At 40.8% G+C, this 27382-nt stretch overlaps 1 protein-coding gene across 1 annotated transcript in view; it reads left to right on the forward strand.

The window, feature by feature from the left end:
• Positions 1–27382, forward strand: part of LOC110155442 (latent-transforming growth factor beta-binding protein 2) — an 85746-nt gene that overhangs the window by 21773 nt on the left and 36591 nt on the right. The window contains exons 4-8 of the mRNA XM_055156850.1: positions 13359–13576; positions 14478–14660; positions 17185–17391; positions 18580–18854; positions 19685–19787. Of these exons, the coding sequence (XP_055012825.1) occupies positions 13359–13576; positions 14478–14660; positions 17185–17391; positions 18580–18854; positions 19685–19787 (986 nt within the window). The remainder of the gene's footprint in view (positions 1–13358; positions 13577–14477; positions 14661–17184; positions 17392–18579; positions 18855–19684; positions 19788–27382) is intronic.

The raw sequence follows: 27382 nt of genomic DNA on the forward strand, positions 1-27382 counted from the left end.
AATTTCTTTCTGATTTGGGTTTGGCCTTGTTGTGTTTTTTTTTTGGTTTAAGTGCCATAATTTCTCGGGCACTGAGGTCATTCAGCAATCTGCGGCCAGTTTGTCATCTGGACAATTTCTCTTCCCCACAACACTATAGCAGTCACAATTACACCCGACATTTATGGTGCAGCTTGTGCTAATTTTTCACTGGCTTATGTCATTTTTTCTCTCTTGCCGCTGTTTTTTGGCTAACCTGTCTGGCTGTTTGTGGTAGCCCTGTGATATCCTGCTAAATGTTTTGGCAGATGCTTCTTAAAAGGTTTTATACATCCGCTTTCCCAAAACAATTATCTGCGAATCATAGTGAATTGTCTAATCAATACAAGACCTCTGAGGCTGCACAGTTGCTTTGCACATGCTGGCTTTGTTCTTCACAGGACATATTTGTAAGCTGACTCACCGATCTGGGTCAAGTGGAAATAGATGGCCACAGGTTGAAGACTGTAAAAAGGCAGACAGTATTTTGAGTCATGCATGCCCCTGCTGTGACTGTCTTTGCTGTATTTTTCTAAAGCTGACTAATGCTCAAAATATAAAGATAAGTTATTTTTCTTGGTGCAGAATATAATTTTCATTGGCTGGTCAGTAGTGTTGCGTTCATCACATTTTATCAGTGCTTGTTAGCTGCTCTGACCCTATCCTTATATTATCACAGACTGAGCAGTCCTGTAGGTCATAAGGTCATGACCAGTATCAGCTGGGAGGAGTTCCATGGACATCCGGTGAGGTCCCCTGAGGTTGTGTAGGGTTAGATACACTGATACCTACTTTGGTTTTACACCTAGAGTCAAGGACATACCCAGGACACCCCAAGTTTGATTTACTGCCAGTGTAAATCTATGCATAACCAACTACAGAACATAAGGAGCATAATACATTTATGTATGATTACATTTGGAATCTTTGCTGATGCTCCATTCTCTCAGCCCAGAATAATCTTTAGGGCTGGACAATGCCTCCCTTCGGATACAAGTCCTGGTTTCATGTGTCAGACTGAGGTTTCCAAAGCGTCAGAAAGCCCAAGCAAAGTGAGGTCAGTGAGAGAGAGAGAGGAAGCTGATGCCAAATTTCAATTAAGGCACGGGGAGTCCATGCGCCCTGGCTTCATTAGATCACTCTGATCCTGGCTTGTCTCCACCCAGGGAGCAAAGGCAGCTCCAAACATGTTGAACTTAGTCACCAGCTACTCCCCTGCAGACAAAGGTGTGAGGAGCCCTATATGTCTGTCTTAGAACAGATCAATTGTTATGTTAGCTGCACCCTGCTACTGACACAACCTGTCAAACAGCGCCAAGAACAAGATATAATTCAATAAAGACCAAAAAAAAAAGAATGTCAGTAATAAAAAGACATCAGTCAAAGAGAGAAAGACATGACACTGAAGTGGATGATGTTGTGAATAGATCTGCACAACATTGGAATAAAATGTGTCAGATAATTGTAACATGTTGCTTTCAACCAATAATAGGACTTTTCAGATTGTTTTTAATAAAAAGTTTGTCACAAATATATAGGCTATGTATTTAAATGACAGTGTGGTAAAATGTAGGCTACTTTTATCAATAGGATGATTATTTATTTTTTACTGTGAACTGTGCATAATAGAATAATTGCAAGTAGAGATAATATTTAATAACTAAATTGGCCAATAAGGATGAAGCCTGTCTGTTGTATTCTTTTGTGTGTGTTCATCACTGGCCTTGTTTTTGTGCTGTGGGCTGTTTCTGTGCTGTTCTGTATTGTTTCACATCAGTGGAAGGATGCACAGATGTGTTGTAATGACATAATTTGCACATTTGCAATATTTCATGACGACATAAGCTGATTTCAAAGCATTGCTGTTGGTGCTCTTTTGTCCTTGTGTAGCACGCACAGGTGATGGAAATTATATCACATATCTGTAACTCATTTGTCCTTGTGACTACAGTGAACTTTCTGGCCATTCTTGCATCAGCTTAGCAGCAAGTGCACTGTAATCGTGTCCCTCCCTGACCCCGTTCTCCCCCACATAGAACACAGTTTGTTTCTGTGACAAGAGCTTTGAATTAGCAGTGGGCTAAACTAGCACTTCTTCACTTCAACGGTCTTTTACAGTATTTGTCTGTCTTTTACAATATTTGCAAAACAAAAGCATTTAAGGTTGCATATGATTGGTCAAAAGTAAAAAGCAAGCCCATGCATGCAATAAGCACATTAATATAAGATCAAGCCATTCATTCACTTTCTAGAAATATCATATTTGCTGATATTAGGTAAACAATAATTTCACATTTTAATGTACAAGTCAGCCTGAAACCTTCAAGCTCTATAGCAACCACTGTTTTCACTAATGACAGGATACAGTCCATTTCAGCTGGCTGTACTGCTCCATTAAGGGAATAGACATTTGAATGTATTCTATAAAGTGAGCATGCTTCCTTTGCTGACTTTGCGGTAGAGTGTAACCCATTGCTTCCTGTGCTGAGGTTCCTCGGTGCTGGCGTGGTCCTGGAGCTCCCAGTTTAGAGGTCAGGGCCACTGGTTCATGAGCCAAAACAGCCCAACAGTGGTATCACACAGAGCCATGGGCTTGGACATCAGAACAGGAAACAGCAGGAGAGAGCAGGATGTGGGAGCACCCTGGACAGGTCATCACTGAGAAGACAGCTACATCATAGTGGATAGATAAACTGGATTTATTAGTGGTTTTCATTAGTGAGTCTTGTTCATACAATACTAAATCTTGTTTGTACAATACTAAATTGCAAAACAAAATATGAAGCCCTCAAGCAAGTATTTTGTGGCATGCAGCATATACAAACATCTCCTGTCTTTGAGGTAGGCAGTGGGGGAACTTTGCATTGGTCTACTTTTCAGAGGTCAGCCTGTGCCATCCTCATGTATTTGATGCCCAACGTGTTGATGACTTTGTAATGCAGCTTTATTCAGACAAGGTGGATGGATCTCATTTTGAACTATAGCACACAATGGACTTGAATTCAACACTTATATTAATGTCTGTGTCCTCAACATAGGCTGTATGTTTCCTATTTTATCTTGCTCTTCTGTTATGTAGTCTACTGCGCAATTTTTTCAGTGGAAATCAGTGTTTCCAGAAAGGCAATTGTTAAAATTGACTGACTTTGTTAGCTCCAAATTTGTTAAAATTACATGTTCCACCTTGGAACATATGATCATATGAGACACTTTCTATGCATCAACAGCATAACTTCTCTTGGCCCCTCCATTGCGCTGGTGACTAATGCTGGTGGTTCTGCGGCTTGTTGACTCAAGGCTTTACGCACAGCCGCACAGCCATTTCTCAGAGGAAACTGTGGTCATAGGGGGAGTTCTCCATGTTAATCATGGATCACTGGGTCCTTTCACTCCCACCTGCAGCAGTGGACAGAAGCGGCTGTCACAATCCTTTAGGTGACCTCACACCTTGTACCTGCTGCATGGTTGGATCTTGTTCTTGCAATAATGGTAGTTCAACAGGACTCAGATATCATGTTCAGAGCTAGAATAAAATACCGTCACAAACACTGACAGGACGAATGGAAATCCACTCAACAAGTCCCTCATAAATCAGCAGAAGGGATCTTAGAGTTAAAGCATCCCACAGTAGCTCTGCATTTCATAATACACTTGATGCTCTGGAATTTGATCGGATATGTGTTCTTAAGGTTATATTATTCAGAAATGCCTAGGAAAGCTATCCCAGCGTGGTGGTCCAGGAGGAAGGCATGTCTACATTCAATGTCGAGACTCCCTTTTTGGATGTTACCAAAACAAATGAAGCCTGAAAAAGCCTTGTTAAATAAGAACTGAGAGGTTAAACCCCAAGGCCTGTCCACAAAATATTTGGAGACTTTTGAACTAGCTACATTACCAAAACAAATAGCTTGTGATACCTCTTTCCCTATTGATCTTAGAATGAACATAAACTTTAGTGAGACTTTACTGTGTGGTACTACTACCACTAGTTAAAGACCAGGCTGACAAAGTGCAGACTCAGATATGGTTGATGAATGTCCTCAGGTGAACCCTTTTGCTGCCAAGCTAAGGTTAGTCTGCCCTACACCATAATAATCATTTGTCAGTTAGTATAAGTGGTCATACTACTTGATATTCCTCACAAATGCAGAGCCAAATGAATCCCAAGTGTATCTGGCTTCCTTATAGGTCAGTGGGAACAAAGAACCATAGAGAGCTCACTCTTCGTCATGAGCCATCCAAATCTGAAATACAGTATGCCAGTGGGCTAAGTGCGGCTAGCCAAATCCTCCTCATCAGACGGCCCTGCGCACTTGCAGCTGTTGGGGGGACTGAACAGCAGTTGCTAAAAAGCCAATCCCACAATACACTGCGGTGTGCCCCCTGGAGTACACACACATGGAGACACCATCAGTCAGGTATTTTGCGCAGATATGAGGCACGGTGCTGAAAGCATGAATTAGGATTGGATTGGACCAGGATTGGACCAAAAACTTATCACGTCAGGATGTGTGGTTTCCTTTTGGTTTCAAATGTGGAGGCTGACGAAGTTGAAGCTCAAAACAGCAATTAACTCAAAACTGAAATCCTGCACCGAGCATAAAATGTATTTCTTATACAGTCAGTTTATAGTCATCATTTAAAGTTCTGGCTGAATTATTTATAAAGGTAAGTAAAAAAATTAAATCCGAAAAGGAAATACTGTGTCGTGTTTGATGGTTTGAGTTTGATCAAAGGAGTATGGCTTCATTGGCTTTTTAATTCCAAGCATCTTCTGCAGTAATTATTTTGGTTGGGCTTTGAATTAGTAGTTCTTTAAACAGTAACATAGCTTCTTTAAACAACAGATGAAGCCAGAGCTCTTTTCAGATCTCTTTAAACTCTGACAGAGCAGTCTGACTCTCGACACTGACCAGCCCTGGGCTCTCACTCAGCACTTCCTAACAGCTCTTCCTGCTGACTTGTCTCGTGGTGTTGTACTAAGTGAATGATCAGAGAAACAACAGAAAAACACAGAAATCTGGAGAGGACTCAATGGCTTCTTGTCTCACCACGTCTCTAGGCGTTTTGGTTCGAGCTCTTGAACCACAACAACCACACAGCTTAGTTTTCATCCAGACTCGAGTTAATCATCAGAGTGGTAAGTTAACAGAGGCAGAGGCAGACAGGTTGGCTGTAGTATATGTCCCCTGGAGACGGATTTTACCATGATGAAGGCAGTTGGTTGTTATAATCACACAGTCTTAAAACCAAGGTTGTACTTACACCTAATCAGTTTCCATGCAGGCTATATAGGAAGTTCTACAAATGAATGTGAGTGGAATTTCATCTCTTCATTGGTCTGAGCAGCATTTAAACTGATCCATAAAACAGTCTTTACTAAATCCAAAATCCATGCTTCTTTTCTCTATTTGAATGTGAAGTTGTTGCTCTAATATTAACATCTCCCTAGAGGGACAAATAAATGTTCCAATACAATCCTAGTTCACAGTAATTCATTTCACCCTGTCACTGGCTGCTACCAGAAGATTCCTGTAAGATACAGAGAAACCATGATTTAATGCAGCCTCCGTAGCCGCTGTCCCAATAAAGCCTTCACACACCCAGGTTTTCTCAAGGGGAAATACATTGCCAGGGCCCACAATTATCCCAGTCATAATGAGAGATGCTATCAAAGAGCGACCTGCCCTTAATTGTTCACTGATGTTTGGCCCTTTGCACCCATGTACAAAGTGCATTAGTCAAACTTGTCTGTTTTAGAAGGGAAAAAAGTTTCATGTGCGTCACATTTATTTCTGTGGAAAGGTATTGCGCATTTCTTTGATTGAAAACAAGAATTATTATGTAATGAGAATAAAATGTTAAAGCATCAGTCTCATGAAGCTTTGGGGAATACAACAGTTTCTTTATATTCCAGTTAATATTGCTTCTATAAATCACGGGTATAACCATTTTACCATTACCTTTTTTTTCTGAAATGGTTAGATGTTTGAATTCGTTCCATAATTCCAATAATATGCCTTCACATTTTAGACACATTCACATATTGCCGCCTACTTCTGTGTCCTCAGCTATCCTTAGCGTTGCCTTTCCGTTGCTCCTGTAAAAAGACTAAACACCAAATTAGCTTGCGAAACAAATCGTGAGAATGGCCAATACTGTGGAGATTGGAGTAGTTATTACTGAGATTAAACACTTTCTAAAAGCTATAATTTAAGGTCTGTTGTTAAAGTGACAAAGGTTTGTGTCAAGCTATTTTGGTTTTCCAATCAACCCTTGACCACTTTACCACAACCCGGTCCCAGCATTTGTTGCTATGACGAGCACAACAGAAACATACTAAAAATTTGATATGGAATGGATTTTATTTTCATTGGTTTATGGATCAAGCTTCATTTGCGAGTCATTTGATTGATTGCGAGTGGTACAGGGAGAGCTTGGTAGTCAGTAATACAGAGGAGATATCTGACCACAATATGCTATTAACACCACTGCAGAACATGCCTGACAAAGTAGTTGGGAGGGAGCTGTGCCTCTTAATGTTAGACTTTTTCTATATATGTACTGAAAACTTCTAGTTAAAAAGTATTACTAATGTCCTTTAATACTAATCTGAGCATTATAGCTGCTGTTGCCATTAAAGGAAGACCCTATTTGATACCTTGCTACACAGTGTGCCATTTTGGCTGTAACCAAGCATCTCTCAATGTTCATACAAATGAAAACCCAGCAGAAAACATGAACACTTTTAACAGTCACCATATACAATGGTTAAACTCTTCACCTCAACCTCTTTGGAGCCAACAGTTCCCTCCTAATTAAAACAAAATAGACCTTATATTTCCAATTAATAATCAGTCCCTTATCAATAATCAGTAATAACTTTTTTTTTTTTTTTTTTGGCAAAACCAAATTCTGAACTGTAGAAATCATTCTTGGCAACAGGCATCAGAGCCAATCACACTGATAGCATCTACGGCTAATCTGAAAACTGTTTTCTTATGTGAGCTTCATCAGGCGTAATGTCTGGAAGATTCATAACACTGTTGGGCTTTGACTAGCCAAACAAGAACAAGAGTCAAGTGTGTGTGTCTGTGCTAATGTTCTTGAATATCTCCTCCAGGGACCCGCGTTAACCGTCTGCGCTCCCCTTCCTCTGTCTGTAAGTGCAGCCTGGGAAATGTTCACCACCAGCTGTTAGAGCGTTTACAGCCACAAAACATCTTATTAAACACATGTAAGGTTATGGGTTGATTATTGCCACATAATTGTAATGATATAAAACCAAGCCTCGTACGTACAAATAAATAAGTGCCTGGTTGAATATCTGTACATGGGTATTGGGACTTGATCATGTCCATTTTAAATGAAGTTCTGAATAATGTTTCATCCTCCAAAAATAAACTAAATATTTTTATATGCATTTTCTTTTCTGCACTGTAACTTAATCACTTTTCTTAAATCATAAAGTCATAATTATTAAATGTGTTGGCATATGTTTGACATGTTAAGTTTAGTAAAACAGCATGTTAAATTTTACACTTAAAATCTAAAGTAAAAAACATATTTAAAAGGACACAAAAGCTAGTGGGAGCTCATTTGATATTTATACACGAAGAAAAGATTTGGCATTTGGCGTATTCAAAGAAATAATTATTATATTCATATTTTTATAAAATTCAACTTTCTAAAAAAGCTTTGAACATGCATAATTTTAATATCTGGAGATGTGACCACTGTATAAATACAATAGAATACAATTCTAATTGTTTAAACTAAGTCCTTAAGATGGGACAGTTATACAATTACTAAACAAGCACTGTAGACATAATAAGTAATTTATATATATCTTTTTTTTCATCACAAGTCACACTGCAAGACAGAAAAAAGGTGTTACACACCCAAACATCAACTATCCACATATGGTACAGAAAGCCTTGCAAACAAACCATAAAATGTATAAACACCATCAATTTCAAAATAGATGACTATATGTTTATTGAAAAGACTTAAGCAGCTTAACTGACTAAAACAGAATATGTTTCAGGGTTATGCATTTTCGAAATAAGTTAAATATTTAGTTTGCAAACAACAGAGTTAATTGAGTATGGAAAAGTCTTATCAAATTAACATGGCTTTCCTCGTAGTTATCACATTTCACATGTTTTTGTTCCATTGTGCAAACCTCTTTTTGTTACATTTTAATAGTATATTTTCTTATGGTTTATTCTAATCTGCCGACCCCCTCAGTTCAGATCAAACTCTGCCACATGTTGGGAAAGCTTTAAAGGACTTACGGGCTTAAAAGCTGGACTATTGGCACTGGTCCAAGGTGCTTTGTTGCCTCCACAAACTGTTTGTACCCCTCACGTCGAGCTCAGTGCTCCATCTTCTCAAAGTAAATGTCACAAATATGCCCATAAATCTTTGCCTCTTTTGTTGCCAGAGCTTGTTTGCAATGATTGAGAAGTACAAAGTTGTCTTTGTTTCAGCTGCTGTTTGCCCTTTTTTTTTTCATGACTTGGCTGTTCACATTAGTTAGACCGCTGATGACTTCAAAATGTACAATAATCCACCACTCTCCCTGTAAATTAAATTGATGTGTTCAAACTTGTATTTACACTTCACTTTGATAACCATCATTGAGTTTTCTATTTACCAAGTAGCCTTCAAATTACCCTAATTATGTGCAGTGCTTATGTAACACAGATTTTTGGCCAAGACATCCCTCTGGAAAGAGGTAAATGGAACCATTAAACATTTTGTTTAAATAAAAAGAATGAGTCCATTTTCTTCACTGGGAAAAATAAGCATTTGTTGATTAGTTGTGAATGTATGGGTCCAAGTTAATTTCTTTAAAACAGCGCTGCTTGCTCCAGGTTGTATAGAAACGCAACAGGCAAGTGACAAATCTCGGATCGATGTGGCCCAAACCTGAAATTTCTTGCCAAATTCTTCTGTTCAGTTGTTTAGACTTTTTCAGTTCTCTGCCATGTGGCTCCATCCAACTCCCGGCCCACATCTTTTATATCAGTCTATTTTGTGCTCCGGCTGCTTTATGCCATCAACCCCAGCCATTAGATGTGGATACAGATTTGGTCATCTCAAACACATCTAAATGAAAAACAGGTTTTGCCAAGGTAGAACTGTGAGTGCTAAGAAGCCACTAAAAAGAACCTTTCCTGGGACATTTTTTAAAACTATTTTGGCACACTTTGTCCATCTGAAATTCATTATTGTGTTCTGACAAAAATACTTCTTCTCATGTGGATATTTGCAGTGACAGAAATTAGTGATAGCACCATTGGGACCAAGCTAGTCGTAAATGAATGAGCAGCGGTCTATTCATTACAGTAAGGGGCTCCACATAAACAGTGTTAGTGGGCTGAGGATGGTGCAGATATAAACAGTCTCTGCAGATCTGGGTCAGGGCATTGAAAAGCATGTGAATGTTTAGGAACAGGTTTATCAGATAAATCTTTGTGGAGCGCTATAAAAAAAAACACTCCTGTTTAATAATGGTGCTATGCCAGTTCAGCTTTTTCAGTCCTGACACGACAATGTGAGTATTTTCTGATATCTGCAGATACCTGATACAAACAAAGATCAACAGCACATAGTAAAGTAAACACCAAATTTATTGTCCTAAAATATTAATATTACATGGAACGTACCCCATCTAAACTCAAAAGAATGGGGATCATGGTGAATTACAGTTGCTGGAAATGTCACTTGGCTCCTGATACTTTTGCATGCTATTTGGGAATGCAGAGAAGTTTATCTTTTTTGGGAGAGTATACTAGAGCATATAGAAAAGGTGGATTGGCAAGATAATACCTAGGTCGCCAAGAGTATATTTACTCAGGGATAGATCAATAAAGCCAAGTGTATGAAAATGTGAATATATGATTTTAAAAGTGGGGGTGATAACTGCAGGGGGTGATAACAACACATTTTATTTATTTATTTATTTATTTATTTTGGATGATCCAATGCCTTGCCTTTTTGACTCTAACCTTATTTCCATTAGTTTACTTTGGAGTGGATCAGTGCGGTTTGCAAGTGTCTCCACTATCTAAAGTAAACTGTACTGCCCCATTTGAGGAGTCTAAAATAGACCCAAGAGGGTACTAGCTCCCAGTGGGTTCAGTGGTACTGTGTGGCTCCAGGCGTTGTTAAAATAACTAAACAGACAAATTTTTTATAATAGCAGTCAACCAGAAGTAGTTTAGTGTCTAGCTTTAGCCACGTATCACAGTGCCACAAACTTGGAGTAACTACATCCTTTACTGAATTGCTGAAATCGGTCTTCAATTTAGATTTGATTTATTAAGAAAACAACTGTAATGTTTGAGTGACATCATATGTGTCTTATGTAGCAGAGTTCTGCCCCTGGACCCGGAGCATGGAAATGCAGCTCAGTTGGAGGGAGCTGCATCAAACAGATCTGCTTCCAAGCAAACCGTGCCAGTGGAAAAGAGGCTTTTTAGCTTGTTTTGACTTTCTGGGACACATAGTTGACTTCAACATTCAGATGGTTTAAGAAAACCTAAAATGTTGTATATTAAACCCATTGAAAGCCTTTGTATATACCAGAGGATACAGTCCATTCAGATCATACGCTTAATGCCGTGCTGTTACTTCCAAACCGCCTCATCTCCCTCTCCTTGGATGAGCCCATCTCACGGTGTCTAACATTTCAACAATTAATATTTTTCTGTTGCAATACAGTGATAATGATACTGCACACAGCTAGTGCCAAGCTATACTTTTGCAACACATTTGGAAGTGTTGTGTTTTCTTGGCTATCTGCGTGATATGTAATTTCCTCACATGCGGTGGAGCTTAGCTCTAATTGCTCTCAGTCCATATGAAATGAATGATAAATAGGCTTATGGACAGTGCCAGTGGCTTTATGTCCATGTTAGAGGCCCATTTTGCTATCAGACATAAAGATAGCCTTTGATCAAGTGTTTGGACAGAGATTTGTCGATGCATAAGAGAAGATTGTTTCTCTTTGAATATAATTATCAAGCATATGTTTGGACCATGAAAAAGATGTCTTGTACTAAACAAAGTCATTCGCCTTATGTAACAGACAGCAAACTGACAGCCTGATTTTACTTCTTAGTTTAACTCTTTATAGAATGTGTACATGATTGTGACATAGGCATTTTCCTTTTTAATGGGAAGAAGATGAACAAAGTCAGATCCCATCATGGAGTTTCTGTCAAAAAGGTTTTAGCATAACATCAGCTGACTATGTGCAGGGAGAGTTCAGTACATTAAAATATATTTGTAGAAATGATCCTTTAATCCTTTATTTTATATCCCTTTATTTAATAAATTTCAGACACTCTGACCACAGCACTCAAGCTCTTTTCTATGTAAAAAGTCATACCAGGTTGTTTATTTTCTTATGCCAAACCATGTAGTATAATCTGTCCAAGATACGCAAGCTGTGGGCAACCAGTTACACATCAGGCAACCAGTACTAAAAAAGAGTCTGTCTTACTCTGAAACTCTGGAAAGACTGATCAGAACATAGTCCAGTGGGTCAGTAGCAGACAACACCTTCATAAAATTTTATAAAAAAAATGACCAAAGCTTCTATATAATATGTATATGCAATAGTCATTGTTGTCTGGTTAGATTGGTCATATTGTGGTATAAGTGTTCATTCAGTTTTTTCAGCAGCTGCATTGTCTTCACCACCATCAACATTGTAATTAAAACTGCATGTCTATTCTTCAATACCTCAAACATTTCCCATATGTCTGTCTAAATGTGCTCCATGTAAACTTGGCAGAGGTCTCCCAAATTGCTCCCGGGTCACGTTGAACAAGGCGGGGAATCCTTCCTCTGTGCATCAGCCTAGCCTTGAAGTTCCTAATGATGACATCAAACGCACAGAGCGTTCCTCCCCTTGATCTGCAGGCAGAGAGGGCACCGGTGAGCTCATGCTGCGAGGAAGTCACTTACAAACCACGAAGCGCCATACAGACCTGTAGAGCAACATCTGGCTGCAGTGCAGGAAGTGAGGCAGGATGCTGAAGGGCCAGGTGTCATAGCAAGACACGGAAACACCCAATAGCGACTGGACAATGTAGCTACGTTAGCCATCTCCCGTCCCGCTTGACCTTTCAGAGTGATGTTGACTGACAGGAGCACGGCTAACTTCCCTTTTCCTTATTCAAGATCCGCCCTTGTGTTGGTCCATCTGTGCCGGCAGCTGTCAGGTGGAGGTGCAAGCCTGTTGGGTTTTGTAAAGATGACGTGAGCGACCATTATTGAACATTTGTCTCCCCTTCTCATTTGGCGTTCTATTCCTACAGACAGTAGTGTAGGAATGTGGTTTACTGAATAAAAGAGACAAGCATAGACTTGCAGTAGTGCAGCCTGGACCTGTGCATTATTGTGTTATGTGTTTATTTGACTGCCTTCTATTTTGTGCGGGGCAGAATCAGTTTGTAAATACTTAGTGTATGTTGCTTCAAAGCTTTTGTAATGCCTGGTAAAGTATGGTTTATATCCATTCAGGGTTTGATTAGGCTCTCATTTACCTTACAGGCCACAGGTGTGCTTTGTGAAGCCCATTCCTCTCATGTGCCTGGCGTGCTTTGTCTTTGTCTTGCTCTGCTTGCTGTCTGTCGGTCCAGATCAGTGGGCTCCAGATGTTTTGCGTGGGGCAATACTCCTCTCCTCTAAATCCTTCCTCATCTCATCAGCTCTCCGTGCTACAAACCTGCCCGGGTCACTCACATGAGCACTGGATCCAGGTGGGTCAGCCGCAGTAATTGACCCAAATCAAATGCCCACCAGGTGCCCTCCTGTAGTCCTCCCTATGCTTTGTTCTTTGAGCCCAATATTAATACTTCCTCCAGACGTTTGCAACACTTCGCTCCCTGCTTTGACCACAAGCACACAGCACAGCCATTTCCTGGGGCAGCAAAGCAGATATAATGAGTGATAGAAAGGTGTTGAATGTGTTTAATTAGAGAGAGGGCTCACTCACACTTGCATAAATAGATTTTAAGTATAAACTAAAATATTTCAAATACCAGAACACTTGGTCCATTCAGGTTATAGTAGGACAAAACCTCAGTGCAGCTCATATAATTGGATTTATAAAAGCATAATAATTTTGTGCCACAATGAATTAAGGAATGCCATGACCTAAGCAAGCGTGGCTGAATTTTTCTGTTACACATAATGACCATGCAAAATTGATTTCACACTAATGCACCAGCACTAATGATGGCTGCACCTTAACTATATGTATATGGTTGAACTTTCTCTGAGATCATTTCTGTATCTCCCCTTGTTGATTTCACTGGCAGGACCCAGGTGAGAAGAGGACCCCCTGACTCATCCCCACAGCAGACTGGGACCTCCCGCACTGTGAAGCGCTACCCATCATCCAATGGGCCCATTACCTCCAACGCCCTCCCCAACACATACCCCTACTCCAACAACTGGAATGGTCATAATCGAGTGTATAGGCCTCCTGCCAATAGCCCTACGCATGGACAGCACAACAATGCAGTATTGCCAACAGGTAAGCATTTAAATAGTAGATATAATGTGCAGATGATGATTAGCTTCTCTTGGATTCCTCCCTCACTTTACACGCATACTTAACATTTCCACTCTCCTTAACCACGTCCAAACAAACACAGCCTGATCTGGCTCAATATTCAGGGGCTCAGATACATACATACACATCCTGTGTTGTCATCACTGTGGAACATTAGCCATGAAGAAGAAAAAGCTGGCAGTGTCCCAGTTTGCACTTCCTCCTGCACTGTCCCTCCTCCTCTCTGCTCTCCGCCTGCATCACACGCCTGTGTCTGATATGGAGCTGTGTGTTCCACATGTGTGGCTCCATAAACAGCCTAAAGAGTGTAAATTTGCCTTCAAGAATCTGCACCACCACCCTATGACTGAAAGATGTTGCTTAAACCACAACAAAACATAAAATAGGATCATGTCTTGCCTCTTTTTACTTCGGTTTTGCCTGCTTCTTGTTCCTCTGATGTGCTGTCCAACGCACACAGCTGTGTGCTTCCAGTTTCTCTTATGTTTGAGCTCTTTACCAGGGCAACGGCTGTTGAACAGCTTCCCACCATTACACAATGTTCATTTACACTCACTTCTTTTTGTCTGTGGAACGCACACACAACCAGAACACCTTCTGCCCCAGATAAAGTGCCTGGAGTCAAGCCGGATACCTATCAGTATCCTCTGACTGCACTGGCCTGTGGCACAGGGCTTGTTCCAGTGCGAGCATGCCACTGGCCGGTCGTCAGCACACACCCTCGCACTCTTATAAACCTCCCTGCGCCTCCACCAGGAGTTTGTCACTGCTTGCACTGCAGGAGGAAGGATGCAGGTCTTTTCAGGCTCATCTCTACTGCTGCTGCAGCTGCTTTTTACCCAGGTGTGTGTCTGTTTCCCAGGGGCCAATCTCACCTCCAGTCTGGACCGCATTAAGATCATCTTCACCCCCATGCTCTGCCGGCGAGTCTGTAGCAGTGGACGCTGCTACAACAGCTGTGAGAAGGGAGACACCACCACTGTTTACAGTGAGAATCCGCAACCACAACAGCCGCAGCAAACCAAGAACCAGGGCTTCAGACTCTGTAAGTGCCACACACAGGCCTGTGTCTAGTCTATGTCATCTCCTCTCTTCATCTATCTCTCCACTGTCACAGTGTGACATATTCTCACACACTTTCACCTTCCGTCCCTTCCTGCATTCTCATATCTTTTTAATGGAGTGAGTTCTGACAAAATTAGTTCCCAGCAGCAGTGTGCTGTCCACAGTGAATACAGAGCAGTCCAGATTGTTGTTTAGCAGCTGTAAAAAGTTGTAAGTCAAAAGGAAAGAGAGACGAGGGGAAAAGAGGGCAGTGTTGGAGCGGCTTAAAGAAGTGCCCTGTAAAACGGGGCTAATCTCTCACACACACACACGTGGAGCTGGTGGTCCCACGCTCCCCACATTAGCACAGCTCTTTGTGGCTGCCTGAACTATGGAACGAGCTGCTGGGAGAGCGGCCGCCAGTGAACACACAGGCAGAGGCACAACAAGAGAAAGAGTAGCAGCATGAGCAGGATTTCACAGGGATTACATTAAACCTGCCATTTATCCAGGGGGCTTTGCCATGAATTCACACAGGAGTGTCCATGGGGAGGGCAGGGGCAGCCTGAGGGGCAGCCTGAGGACCCCTGCCTGTTTCCCACTTTCTCATCAGTCTGAAGGCTTTGGGTCAGGCTAATTACTGCTGAGGTGAAGGCTCTATGCCATACACTAAAAAGCAGAGCCTAAACACGCCAGACTGTTTGTTAAGCTTTACATTATGTAAACCTGTTGATTTACATGCCTGTCAATCCACTTTGAGTGTGCAGGTCTGATTTACTTCAAGTGCACACCCTCCACATAATTACACTCCTAACACTTCTATTCACTGCTTGTTTATGTCTTATTTGATTCCCTCTAAATCTCCTTTCATTATGTGGTAGCATTAAAACACAATATCTTTCTTTCCATTTGCATTGTGTTATTGCTCGGGGTGCTGCGTGCTCTGCGTGGAATGTCAAGTGGACAGAGTAACAAACAGTTATCTCATGCCGTTGTAATGTTCCCGTACACAGCGCAGTAAAATCTGGCTCGGGTAATTATAACAAGCTCCCTGGATAACGCCCCCAGTGAGTAACCTAAAAGCCTGACGTTGGGAATCAGAGGAGGTTCTTTATGGAGTGAGAAGTGTGCTTGTTTAACAGATAGACAGAGAGGCAGACAGTGCGCTGTGCTGAGGAGAGCTAAAAATAGTTTCCATCCCGTGCTGCGGTGGGACGGGCCTGGCCAACCGGCGAAGATCTGCGACCCACATTGAGGGGAATTCAGTTAATAGCTGATAATAACGCCGGCATGTCTAATCAAGAGCAACTCTGAAACTGTCTGCTTCTAACCACATCCCATTTTGGTCATTTATCTTCTTTGTTTGCAGTCTGTTCTCAGGCCATTCCATATCAATTTCTTGGGGGATTGTACCTTTCTCATCCTGATGTAGCCTCTGTTGTGTTAATGCTTCATGACAGGCAGCTCATTCCCCACATGCCAAACCAAGTCTAGCATCCCTGTTTCTCTGTTAGCACTTTGTTACTGTGTCAAGTGCATTTCTCTTCACAAAGTGCATGTCCATGCAAAGAGAAGAGAAGTCTACTTAAGTTTTATTTAATATCACGGAATTCTGGTCACGGTTGTCTGGCTATCTTTACGTGAGGAGTCTTTGATGTTTCAAGAGTGGGCATATTTAGATGAGAGCAGGTCCAGGTGTGTGGGGTGCGAGGCTGGCACCTAAAAGATAAAACCAATGAAATGCAATGAACCATCTGGACAATGCTAGCCTTTACCCCTTTTTCCCCTTGCCTTCTCCATGGTAAATTACAAACTATAAATCATTCTGACTGAGCTTGTTTAAGACTTCAAAACTCTCTTCTTTCTCTCTGTGAATTTTATCCCGCCACAGATGGCTCTTCACCTGTTACCTGCACAAACGATCGCATGTTGAGTGATCAGTCATCGGGCTGCAGCAGAACGTAATTAGTATGTGGTGTAAAAACAAAAGTCCATAAAAGAGGGAGGTGCTCAGTGTTGCTCCAGTGTTGCTGGGGTGAAAGTCTATAAATGTCATGAAGAACAAGATGTTTACAAAGAATACATTACTTGTTTTGCCCAACTAGTCCACAAAGATTATATATTGATATGAATTCCTTTTAAATCCATATTGACCAACACAGTTTCTGAAAAGCTAAATATAACAATTAGCCCCATTAGTGGTGCATTACATACGTTGCGACCAAATAGCTATGATTGGTTACATTTTTAAAAAGTACCCTCCTACCGACGAGAGAACGAATTCTAATGCTGAGAGGTCGGACGGTTTCCATGAAGTGAAACTGGCTGATGAATCAGGCTAATAGTTAATACCCCATAGAAGTAAAACACTCCCTATTTAAGTATTAATTTATTTATTTTTATAGTATTAAGGACACAAGTATGATCCATAGCTAAAGTTACTAAGCCCAAATCATTCTTAGTAAACTGTTTATTATGAAGTCTTACAGTTACACTCTAACCCTCTTCTTTGTTTTTCTTTGCAGTCTTCTGTCAGATCCCGTGTCAAAACGGTGGCCGCTGTATTGGCAGAGATCACTGCTGGTGTCCGTCAAATTCAACAGGAAAGTTCTGCCACCTCCCTTCACCTCCTCCTCCTCCGCCACCGAGGCCCAGCCCTTCCAGCACAAAGGACACCAGCCAGCATGGGCCCTCACACTCCATGTACACCCTGCCTCTCTCAAACCAACAAGGTAATCATTTATATGTCATGAGCACTTTTCTTTATGTATTTGAGTCAAGTATACTACTTAAATAAATGAGATTTGTCTTCCTCTAATTCTCCTCTAATGGTCTTTTAAAGTCTGCATTAAAAACAGAGCAAATCAACATCATGAAGATACATTTGATCACTAATGTCCTTTTCCCTCCTCATCGATCTTGTTGTCATTTTTATTTCCTTGACATGCAGACTCTTGCTCGCTCTGACACTAAGTAAAAACAGAAGTTCCCTTTTAGATTCAGGAAATATTACTTCATTTATTATTCATAACTAGTTTTGAGCCAAATATCTGTAGACAATTTAAACCTCCTCACAAGATAACCTACACCATCTTTCCTCATTTATGCTTGTGGTGAACTGTTCTATAAGGTTTACTTGTTGCATTCACCCCTCTGTCTGTATTGAGATTATGATTCATGAATTGGGTCACACTTCTTGGAAAAGGCCCCTGGCACTCCCTGAAGATCGATGCTTTCCCTCTGTTAGACAGACAAAAGCCCTCATTCTCTGCATTACAACATCTTCGTAGCTGCTCCACAAATGTGTTTTTGGTCTACAATATTATCCAATTTAACGCAGAGTACCCACCACTTGTTGTTGTTTTAGTGTCATCAGAATGTCTTCACTGCTGGGAAGTTCCCTAAAATGAATCACAAATGGGTTGTTTTTGTGTTAAATTGTATTGCAGAGTTTTTTTTTTTCTCAGATTGCGTTATGTATACAAAAGTTTTATCGTCTTGGCTAGAGATACTCCTTTAAAATACGCAACTATAAACCATCTTCCTCAATCCCTTCTCTCCTCTGTTATGATGTAGGAATTTGGTCGGAAGCAACTACTCTGAAAGAGTAGTTGCAAGTGTAAGTGTAAGACCACACAAACTAATGTACGCCCATAGACCACTATGGCACCAAGACAAATTAGGGGTTACATAGATATAACACCAAATGGGAATATAAAAGAATGTACTATGATTTAATGATGGAAATTACATTCTATTGTATAAACAAGGAGTGTTATTATTGTCATCGTGGTACCAGAGTATCAAGTCTATTCCTTAGTATACAAATCAACATTAAATACATAATTTATACACTTTGCAGATCTGTTCCTCTTGGTTGTCTCCGTGTTAAAAATAATGATTCTCCTGTCTGTTTTCAGCCTCACTCCACCCCTCCATAGTGAATGTCCACATCCAACACCCTCCTGAAGCGGAAGTCCAGGTGCACCAAGTGGCGCGTGTCCAGCCAGGGCAGAGAGCTCCCATTGCAGAAGGGGCTCACTCAGTGCAACAACGCTCTCAACCTGGTAACGGACATGACGCCACCAATGAGCACACAGACAGACCTCAGCACAACAATGACCACACCCCCCACAGGCCACACCCTCACCCCAGCGGAGTCGGGAGATGCTTCCAGGAAACGGTGGACGGACAGGTATGGAATTGCTGTAAGTTGTTTTAACCAGAAGAGAGAAGCAAATGTGTGGTGAAATGTATTAATGTATCTCAGCATTTATAGATACTGGCAAAGATAAAGTTGTTATTCAAGGGTTTAGACAGCCTCTCCATCTCCTTTTTTGGTGACAAGGAGATGGAGAGGCTGACGTGACTGGCGCTACGGCTGTGGTAGATATGGTACAGGGAAGGGTTTATATGAACATGACTTGAGATTGATTGTGAAGCAAAGGTGTCTGTGATTGGCTAACGCCAGTAGACATGGGATAGGAGTTTGAAATGACCCAAAAATACAGTCTTTTTGGTTGGATTTGGGCTAGAGTTTCATTTCATTCATTTGCAATGTCACCATATGCTGATGGGAGCCACATGGAGGAGGGTGAGGGGTTAAGGCTATTGTGGTATATCATATAGGTGTTGAAACAGGAGGGGTGATGTGTGACTGCTTGTACAAGAGACCTACAGTACACAGTTGTGTCACATAGCCCATCTGTGAGTAAGATTTATACTGTAAGGACTTAAAGGGCCACACTGACCAGCTCAGGTTGCACTGCATGTTTTGGGTTGGAATTGAATCGGTCTTAAAACACATTAAACACACACAGTCTAAAGAGCAGTCTCTTTTATTTTATGCATAGTTTATTTTTACAGCAAAATGTTATTCGTTCCCATTTTTATAGTTTATTCCTTTTTCCACCTTACCACCTTCTGGTGACATCCTTACAGATATAAATAAGCATGCTTGCTCTAATAGGCAGCAGTGGGTTTTAAAAGTGAGTTTATAGCCTCATGATTGTGCTGTTGTTGTAGTGCGGCAAGCCCCTGCCAGGCCTTACCAAACAGGATGATTGCTGTGGAAGTGTGGGAGCCTCCTGGGGTCTCAACAAGTGCCAGAAGTGTCCAGCTAAACCAGGTAAGCCCTTCTGACTGAAGCCATGAGAGTGACTCACTGTTTGTTCCACTGTGTTCCATTACACACTTAAATTAAATTAGCTCTAATCTTGGCTGCTGGTTATCCTCATCTGTGCACTACTTGAGGAATGTACATTTTATTGTTGTTGATCGTGAACATTGATATATAAAAGCCGAAAAGATGTATTTTGTCATCCTTGTTATCTTCCTACATTCTTTTTGTCTGCATTCTGCTTTCCCTGTTTTTTGCTTGTATAGTTTCTTTACTTGCTGGAATGTGGCTCTGCTACTCTTAAACAGATAACTAAAGTGTAACTGAAGTATTCTATTGGAGAGCCTAACAGGCATGCCACCCAGTCTGTGGCTCCTCTGAGCCAGCAGCCACAGTGTGGAGGCTGTGAGCAGCTGCTGGTTGTACTGTCACAGGCTTGCTGGGTGGTGACGCTCTTACTGTAGTTGGTGACAGATGTGTGTGGCTGTGTCCTCTCTGCACTGGGCCTTATAAATGTGTGTATACACCTAGAGTGCAGTTCTCCTGGGCTGTAGCCTCCTACAGTCTAACACAGGCTGTAATCAGAAGCAGACGTCACCCCTCTCTCTCTCCTCCATCCATCACAATGCTCCCGTGTCATTTTTTCTCCCCCTCTCTATCTTCTCTGGTATGCCAGATTCCTGCTCTTCCTAACGTTCCAGTATTCTCTCTTGTGGCTCCCAGATGTTTCCCCTGTGTCCTTTGATGTTTGGCAAAGGGAGACTTGATGCACAGTTGTCAATTTTTTGGTTATTTTGGGGACTGCACTTTTAGGCATAGGTCACACATAGAAAAAGAATAAAGCATATCACATAAAGACTAAATATAAGTTAAAATACAGCCACTCACTTCACTAACAGTCTCATAATTCCTGAGAAATGCGTAGAATTCCTGGGAGTGTTTTTGTTCTGAGTTTGGGCGCTGGGCCTGATGTAAGTGCATACCTCCCTCTGGTGCAGACGTAGTGTGATTCCTTATGTGTTTGACAGGGATGATGTGTGACCCCTCACTGCTCTGTCTTCTCATTCATCTCAATGCCAGTGTCCGTGTGTAGCCTTAAGTGGGGAAGAGTCCTGCAGATTTATTAGTCACTGGTGTCTCTGTTGAGTATGTGATAATGAGGTCACAAAAGACGGATTTTTGTCTGGCTGCTTGCTTTCATAGGTCAGCTTGTATCAATTTACAAGCTGACAATCTCTGGCTAACATTGTGCTCTATATTAGGGATGCACGATGCAGCTTTTTCAGTCCTGATACCGATTTCTATACTGTAAGTATTTGCCAGTACCTGATATTATCCGATACAGGAGCAGAGACTGAAAACAGCATTTATTTCCTTAAAAAAATTATTATTTCCTTAAAATAATAATATAATAAGAGAAAACTAATCCAGATGCATTATGTAGCTGTTATTTATCTCCGAAGTAACAACAGAAAAGCTTTGTAGAAATAAAAGTTATGAGACTTTCTTGACCAGCTAGTACCAGTCTTATTACATATTGATATGACCAACCAGGATATCGTCTGAACTAATATTTGGAAGCCAATATCCGTCCGAGCACATGTCTCATAATCAGCGCAATATCTGATACCAATACTGGATCAGTGTATCTCTACTGTATATACATCACTGAGGGTAAGATCCCAGTTTAATCCTACTGTAGACATGATTTCGTCCTATTCTAGTCCTGGTTAAATTCCTAAATTCCCAGTTCAGTAACAATTTTGGTGTGACAGCAAATGTGCCCTGTATCTCGCCTAGGGGTGTGCAAAAATATCAATTTATCGTATTGTTTATTGTGACGATACAGCACTGTATCGAGATATGTATCGCATTGTGGTCTATGTATCAAGGTATGTATCATATCGGCAACTTCTTAATGATACCCAGCCCTAATCTCACCCAAAAAGATGTGTAAGCCCCTGGAGTGAAAAGCGAACATGCAATATGCCCATATCAGATGTTTTCAAACAAACCATTTAATTAAATTGTCATCATGTAGGAATTTTAAGGGAGAAAGGATAATTAATGATCTCATTGTGGGGGCAGATGGATAGATAGCACAGTCAGACAGGATGAGCTTTAAGCATCAACAAGCATATTTTTTAAATTTTCATGTTGTACTCTTATCCAAAACAGTATTACATAGTTGAATTTATGACTAGCCATTTCAATATACTCCATTACCACTGGTACAAAAAGAGGCTAAACTAATCCAAGTGTTATTCATCCGTGTTTTTATAATTTTACAGTTCCAAAAAATCATAATAAAAATAGGACATTTAAAATTACTAATTCAAATAGAATTGACATGTTTTGACATTTATTTACGATACAATTAACACTTAACCCCGTGCTGAAATAAAATCTATCTCTGTGTGTGAGAGTATTATAGAGGCAGTAATGCCAGCATGTCCCTTCATACAGAGCTGAAGCCTCACTGGACCCCATGCCTCTCACAATCACATGCTGAGGATTCCTGGTGTGTAATGAGATCCAGATCAAGTCAAAAAGGACTGCCAGTAGTCCACTCCCTCTTCTGCTTCTAATAAGGAGGTGAAGTGAAAAAATAACTGCCCCCAGTTTTCACAAAACTTGGTTTATTTCTACAAGTGTGATTGCTAATGCATAGTGACACCTACTATATCTCCTCCCATTACAGGCATTATTAGAAATTGGCAACGAGAGGTACACTTACATAACACTTGAATTGTACTTTTAATGATAAATAATAGCTCTGTGTATCATTTAGAAGACATAAGGAAGACTTTCCAAACAGCTATTTAAATATTGAGTTATCCATCTGGGAAGTTATGATGGTTATTATTGTTGATTGGATTGTCTCAAGGCAAGTTTTTTTTATGTAATTAAATACAAATTTCATGAGTAGTCTGTGTAATGTTTTTGGTAAATCACAATCTGATCTGATAATGTAATGGCTAAACATTTATACATGCTCTGAATATTTCTTCATCAAGTGTGCTGTCATTTTAGTTTCTGTACAGTAGATGTGTCGATAAGATTCAAGGGATTCTTTTAACCCAAAGTAATGGTTTTCTCTTATCCAAGTGTGACCTACACAATTTTCCTGCCATGACTCATGATAATAGCATGGGCAGTCCCTCTTGCAGTACTTTTCAGGATTAATGGGATTTCTGTCCCCCACTGACATTGCTGACTCTTTAACTAAGTAACTTTCGCTGTTTGTTGCCAGGAAGTTTTTAGAGCATCTCCTGGGTGTCAGGGCCCCACCCACAGGAGCCTTGGCTTCCTCTAACCTGACCTCCCAAAGTCAACAGGGTCATCCTGTGGTCACAGCCAGTATCTGTGGAAGTTGCATGTACTAGTCCATCAACTACAAGAACTTCATTTCATGAAATACAAAATTATAACTGTGCAATGACTAAAAGTAAGCAGGGTGGCCACAGTGCTCTATGATTTCCAGATCCTACCAAACCCCTCCCAGTTCTCCAATCCATTCTCCCTATATACAATCTGACATTCAAGACAGCGCCTATTGCTTTTTGTTAGCATTGATCAAACATACAGACTTGTTAATGGCCATAGAGAAGCAGAATTGTGATGTAATGGAACAGCTCTTACACAGCAATCAGCCATTTTCACAGGATTTGATTCATGTATTTTGACATACTGTTATCCTTTTACAACCAATGTCATGGAATCTATTAGCTCTACCCAATCACTGCAGATCTGTGCCAGCCAATATAAGTTGATCCCAGTTGAAAGATTTTGCGCTGTCTCTTAATTGGACACCATTACTTTCAAAAGAGAATGTACTGGGCACGTCTTCATTTGGAATCAATAAAGGTGGTTGATTTTCCACAGGGATCTCTTCGGAATGTGGCTCTGCTTTGAAAGCGTTTGATGCCATTAACATTTTGGATGAGGGCTGTAAACCAAAACTATTTGAGTCCAAAAGGAGATGCAAAATGCATGCTTATGAAAGCAGAAAAGATGAGGCATATGTTTTAGAGTAAAAATTTAATCTTGCAGAAAAATCAACTAACATTTTTTCATTGAGCTTTTATTGGACCATAAGCTAACTCAGTTGGGTGGATTTATGGCACAACTCGATTTAAAATGAGTAAAAATCTAGTGCTAGTGTGGTGTACATCTGTCTGGTGCATGGTCTGGTTGTTGAATTCGAATCATTTTCAGATTAAAGCATATTTATGTAATTGAGAGAGAACAAAATGGCAACTAAAATAACAAATTAGGCTTGTCTTTATGGGGCTTTCTATTTTAAGTTGTGGTTTATTTTTACCACTGCATAAAGAGATCTGTTCTCTCTGAGTGCTTTAAGTTTCTAGCCAGTCTGAATGCCAAATGCCATAAACATATCTTGAACTGTCTCTCAATCAAACAGGGGAATAAAGGCAAACCAAAAAAGCTTCACACTGTTCTATAATTAGTGCAGTAGTCTGTTGAGGAGTTATGGACTGGGAAGGGTCCTGAAGATGTCCTGGCACAGTTGTTTTTTGAAGACTGACCCCCAATGGAAGAAAAGAGAAGACTGTCCCTGTTCCTGTAGTGGCTGGCTCCCTTTAGTCTCACACTTCTCTGGTCGCCGCAGTCCAGGAGCCGAAGAGCAGGGCTTCCTCCTCATCACATCCACAGGGAGACTGGTAAAGGGCTCTCCTCTCTGTGATTGATGGACCAGATCCCTCCCGTCTTAACACAGCTCTGCTTGGAAGGTGGTCCGCATGATTGTACCAAATTAACAATTAATGACTTCTGTACAGCTGAATAACCCACTGGAAAACATCTACTCTTTCACGGTCTACTCTTTTTGTCTTTGGTTTAATGCGACTTTGCATAAACCCACTCTTTATTCAAACTGTGACAAATTTACAAATGTAAATTGAGCTTAAAGGATTTATTTAGATTGAATTATGATGCAGGCACCAAACCAATTAATGACAGACTTTGAATTGGATTAGGTAGAAGCTGTTGGCCAAATATTATTGAGCCAGTGCCAATGAAATCCCAGACCCAATTCAGTGAGATGGACAATACATTATTCTGCTGTCTTTGTAAACAAGGACTAAATAGATTGGGATGCTTCTGTCTGACTGTCAGATTGATCTGTTACTAAAGTCGCCGTAACCATGGGTGACCCTAATGATGCAAAACTTGAGATCAGTGTTGCAAGCCACTGCCTCCGTAATACCATGTTGTCCACGCAAATTACCGAAGCAACAGGCATGGGAACTAGCACATCGTAAACCATTAACACAGCCACATGGAGCTGGTGCCACTGAGAAATGTCAGCAAAGGCTCATAAATAGACCCTTACTATTATTAATTTAAAATGCTTTAGGACTACTACCAGACACCAATACCTAAACATGAAATCACGTGCATCAAAAAGCATTACATATTGTATAAATATAGACTTTTGCTGATTTTTTCCTCAGACCCTGCCTCACCCAGACCCGCCCTCTCACTTCACTGAGGTCAGAGTTACAGGGTGCATTGACTTTGTAAGTTTTGTGGGACCTGTGTGAGTCTCGAATCACACTGCATTTGTAGTCAGTGTGAATCTGGCATAACTTGTCATCAGCAAGTTAGGCCAAGGGGAGCTGTGAAAATGTGGCAAACTGAAAATATGAATATTTACAGAATGAATCAAATTGTGCCAGACTTGCCTGTGGTAAATTAATTTATGAACTCCTTTGACTTTGGGGATGCCACATTTATACTTTTTCTTTGCATTAAATTTTCTTTGCAATAAATTTTCTTAATTTTTGTAGTTCACAAACATTGGACTGTTGAATAGCTAATTGCTCGAGTACCATTTATTGCAGCTCATGTTTGTCATAAAATATCACATATTACCGTGGCAGGCTTCCTTATTACGCCTGCTAATAAGCTTTGTTTAGGTAAAGGGAGGCTTCTCCCATGTACACCCCACTATCACCCCACAGGCCAGACTGGTCTTGATCCTGACTCAACAGGGGTCCCAAGCTCCAGTCTCAACCACAACAGCTCATTACCCCATAACCCTGAGAAGACGAGGAGGAGGTGAGCAGACAGCAGCATGCTCAGGGCTTTGATATGGTTAGCCCCCATTAATGCTGACCTAGTTCTGCCCCGCGGCGCCTCAGGTGAAACCATGGCCCGCTCCATTCGGTCCCAGCAGGATCATAACATCAGCTCACCCTCCAGACCTCATTCCCACCAAAAACTCTGTGTGGCATACATTCCAGTCACTCCTGGGAAAGCGACACAAATGTATTTCAAATTGTGGATTTTTGTTTTGTCTGCACATGCTGTGTTTGATTTGCTGTTGTATTGGAAGCTTTATGAGCAACTGTAATGCTTTCCACTTGTAAGACCAGAACATATTTTTATCAAACTTTATATCTTTATATCTAGATTCTCAAAATGTGCCAAAATTTCAGTCAGTCATGCAGCTGCCTGCTCTAACACTTGTCGCACATACACCATTATTTTTTCTCCCTCTGCATTTGTGTCTTGTTCCCAGAGAAATCTGCCTGGGGTGAAGGATGTGTGTTTCTTTGCTGGCCAGTGTTTCAAATGCAGTTTTTCTCACTCCACATTTACAATGTCATGTCAGTCGAAGCAAGTTCCAAGTGTAGTAGAAAATTTGGAAAATCTACAGTATGTTATAAACTCCAATAACAATATGAACTCTGATTCCAGACTGCTTCATTTAAGATAAGATGTAAAAGGCTGAGTGACTTGTTCTCGCCCAAATGCAGAAAGAATCAACTCCTCTTTCTGTGTGGAGTATACTTTGCATGTTTCTCCCCATGTCTGGGTGGGTTTCCTTCAGGCACATTGGTTTCCCCCATCAACTGTCATTCATTTTACTAGGGGTGTGCAAAAATATCGGAATATCGATATATCGTATCGTTTAATGTGATGATACAATATCGATATCGTGGGCTACTGTATCGATATATCACCAAGAGTATTTTTAGGTGTGTTTTACTAAATTATTTTGTTGCAGCACTACAGTTTTGTTGCTTGTGGAGTGAAGGGAAACTCATTTATGTAACATATTTGACATTTTGACACTGTTTTGAAGATTAAAATGTTTGTGTTTCATATGAACTTTGCACAAGAAGTGGTTTAACAAAGACTTGTAGTATCACAGCCATCATTTAGCCTTTATTTTTTTATTGAACTGTATCGAATCGTTTTGAAATATATCATATCAAATTGAAAGTGCACTGTATTGAGATATGTATCGTATCGTGGCCTGTGTATCGAGGTATGTATCGTATTGTGGCCTTTGTATCGAGGTATGTATCGTATCGTGGCCTGTGTATCGAGGTATGTATCGTATCGTGTCCTGTGTATTGAGGTATGTATCGTATCGTGGCCTGTGTATCGAGGTATGTATCGTATCAGCAACTTCTTAATGATACCGAGCCCTACATTTTACCCACATGGACAGTAGGTTAGGTCCTTCATCTTAGGTAGTACTGACCAAGATCTCGAAATGGGTCTGTGGGCCCTATGCTTTAATGCCCACTGTACTGCTCCTGACAGGTTGGTCCAGAGACACTGAAGGA

The sequence above is a fragment of the Boleophthalmus pectinirostris genome, unplaced genomic scaffold (genome assembly GCF_026225935.1).
Source record: "Boleophthalmus pectinirostris isolate CB_2022bp ecotype Guang Dong unplaced genomic scaffold, ASM2622593v1 HiC_scaffold_10, whole genome shotgun sequence".
Classification (NCBI taxonomy): Eukaryota; Metazoa; Chordata; class Actinopteri; order Gobiiformes; family Gobiidae; genus Boleophthalmus; species Boleophthalmus pectinirostris.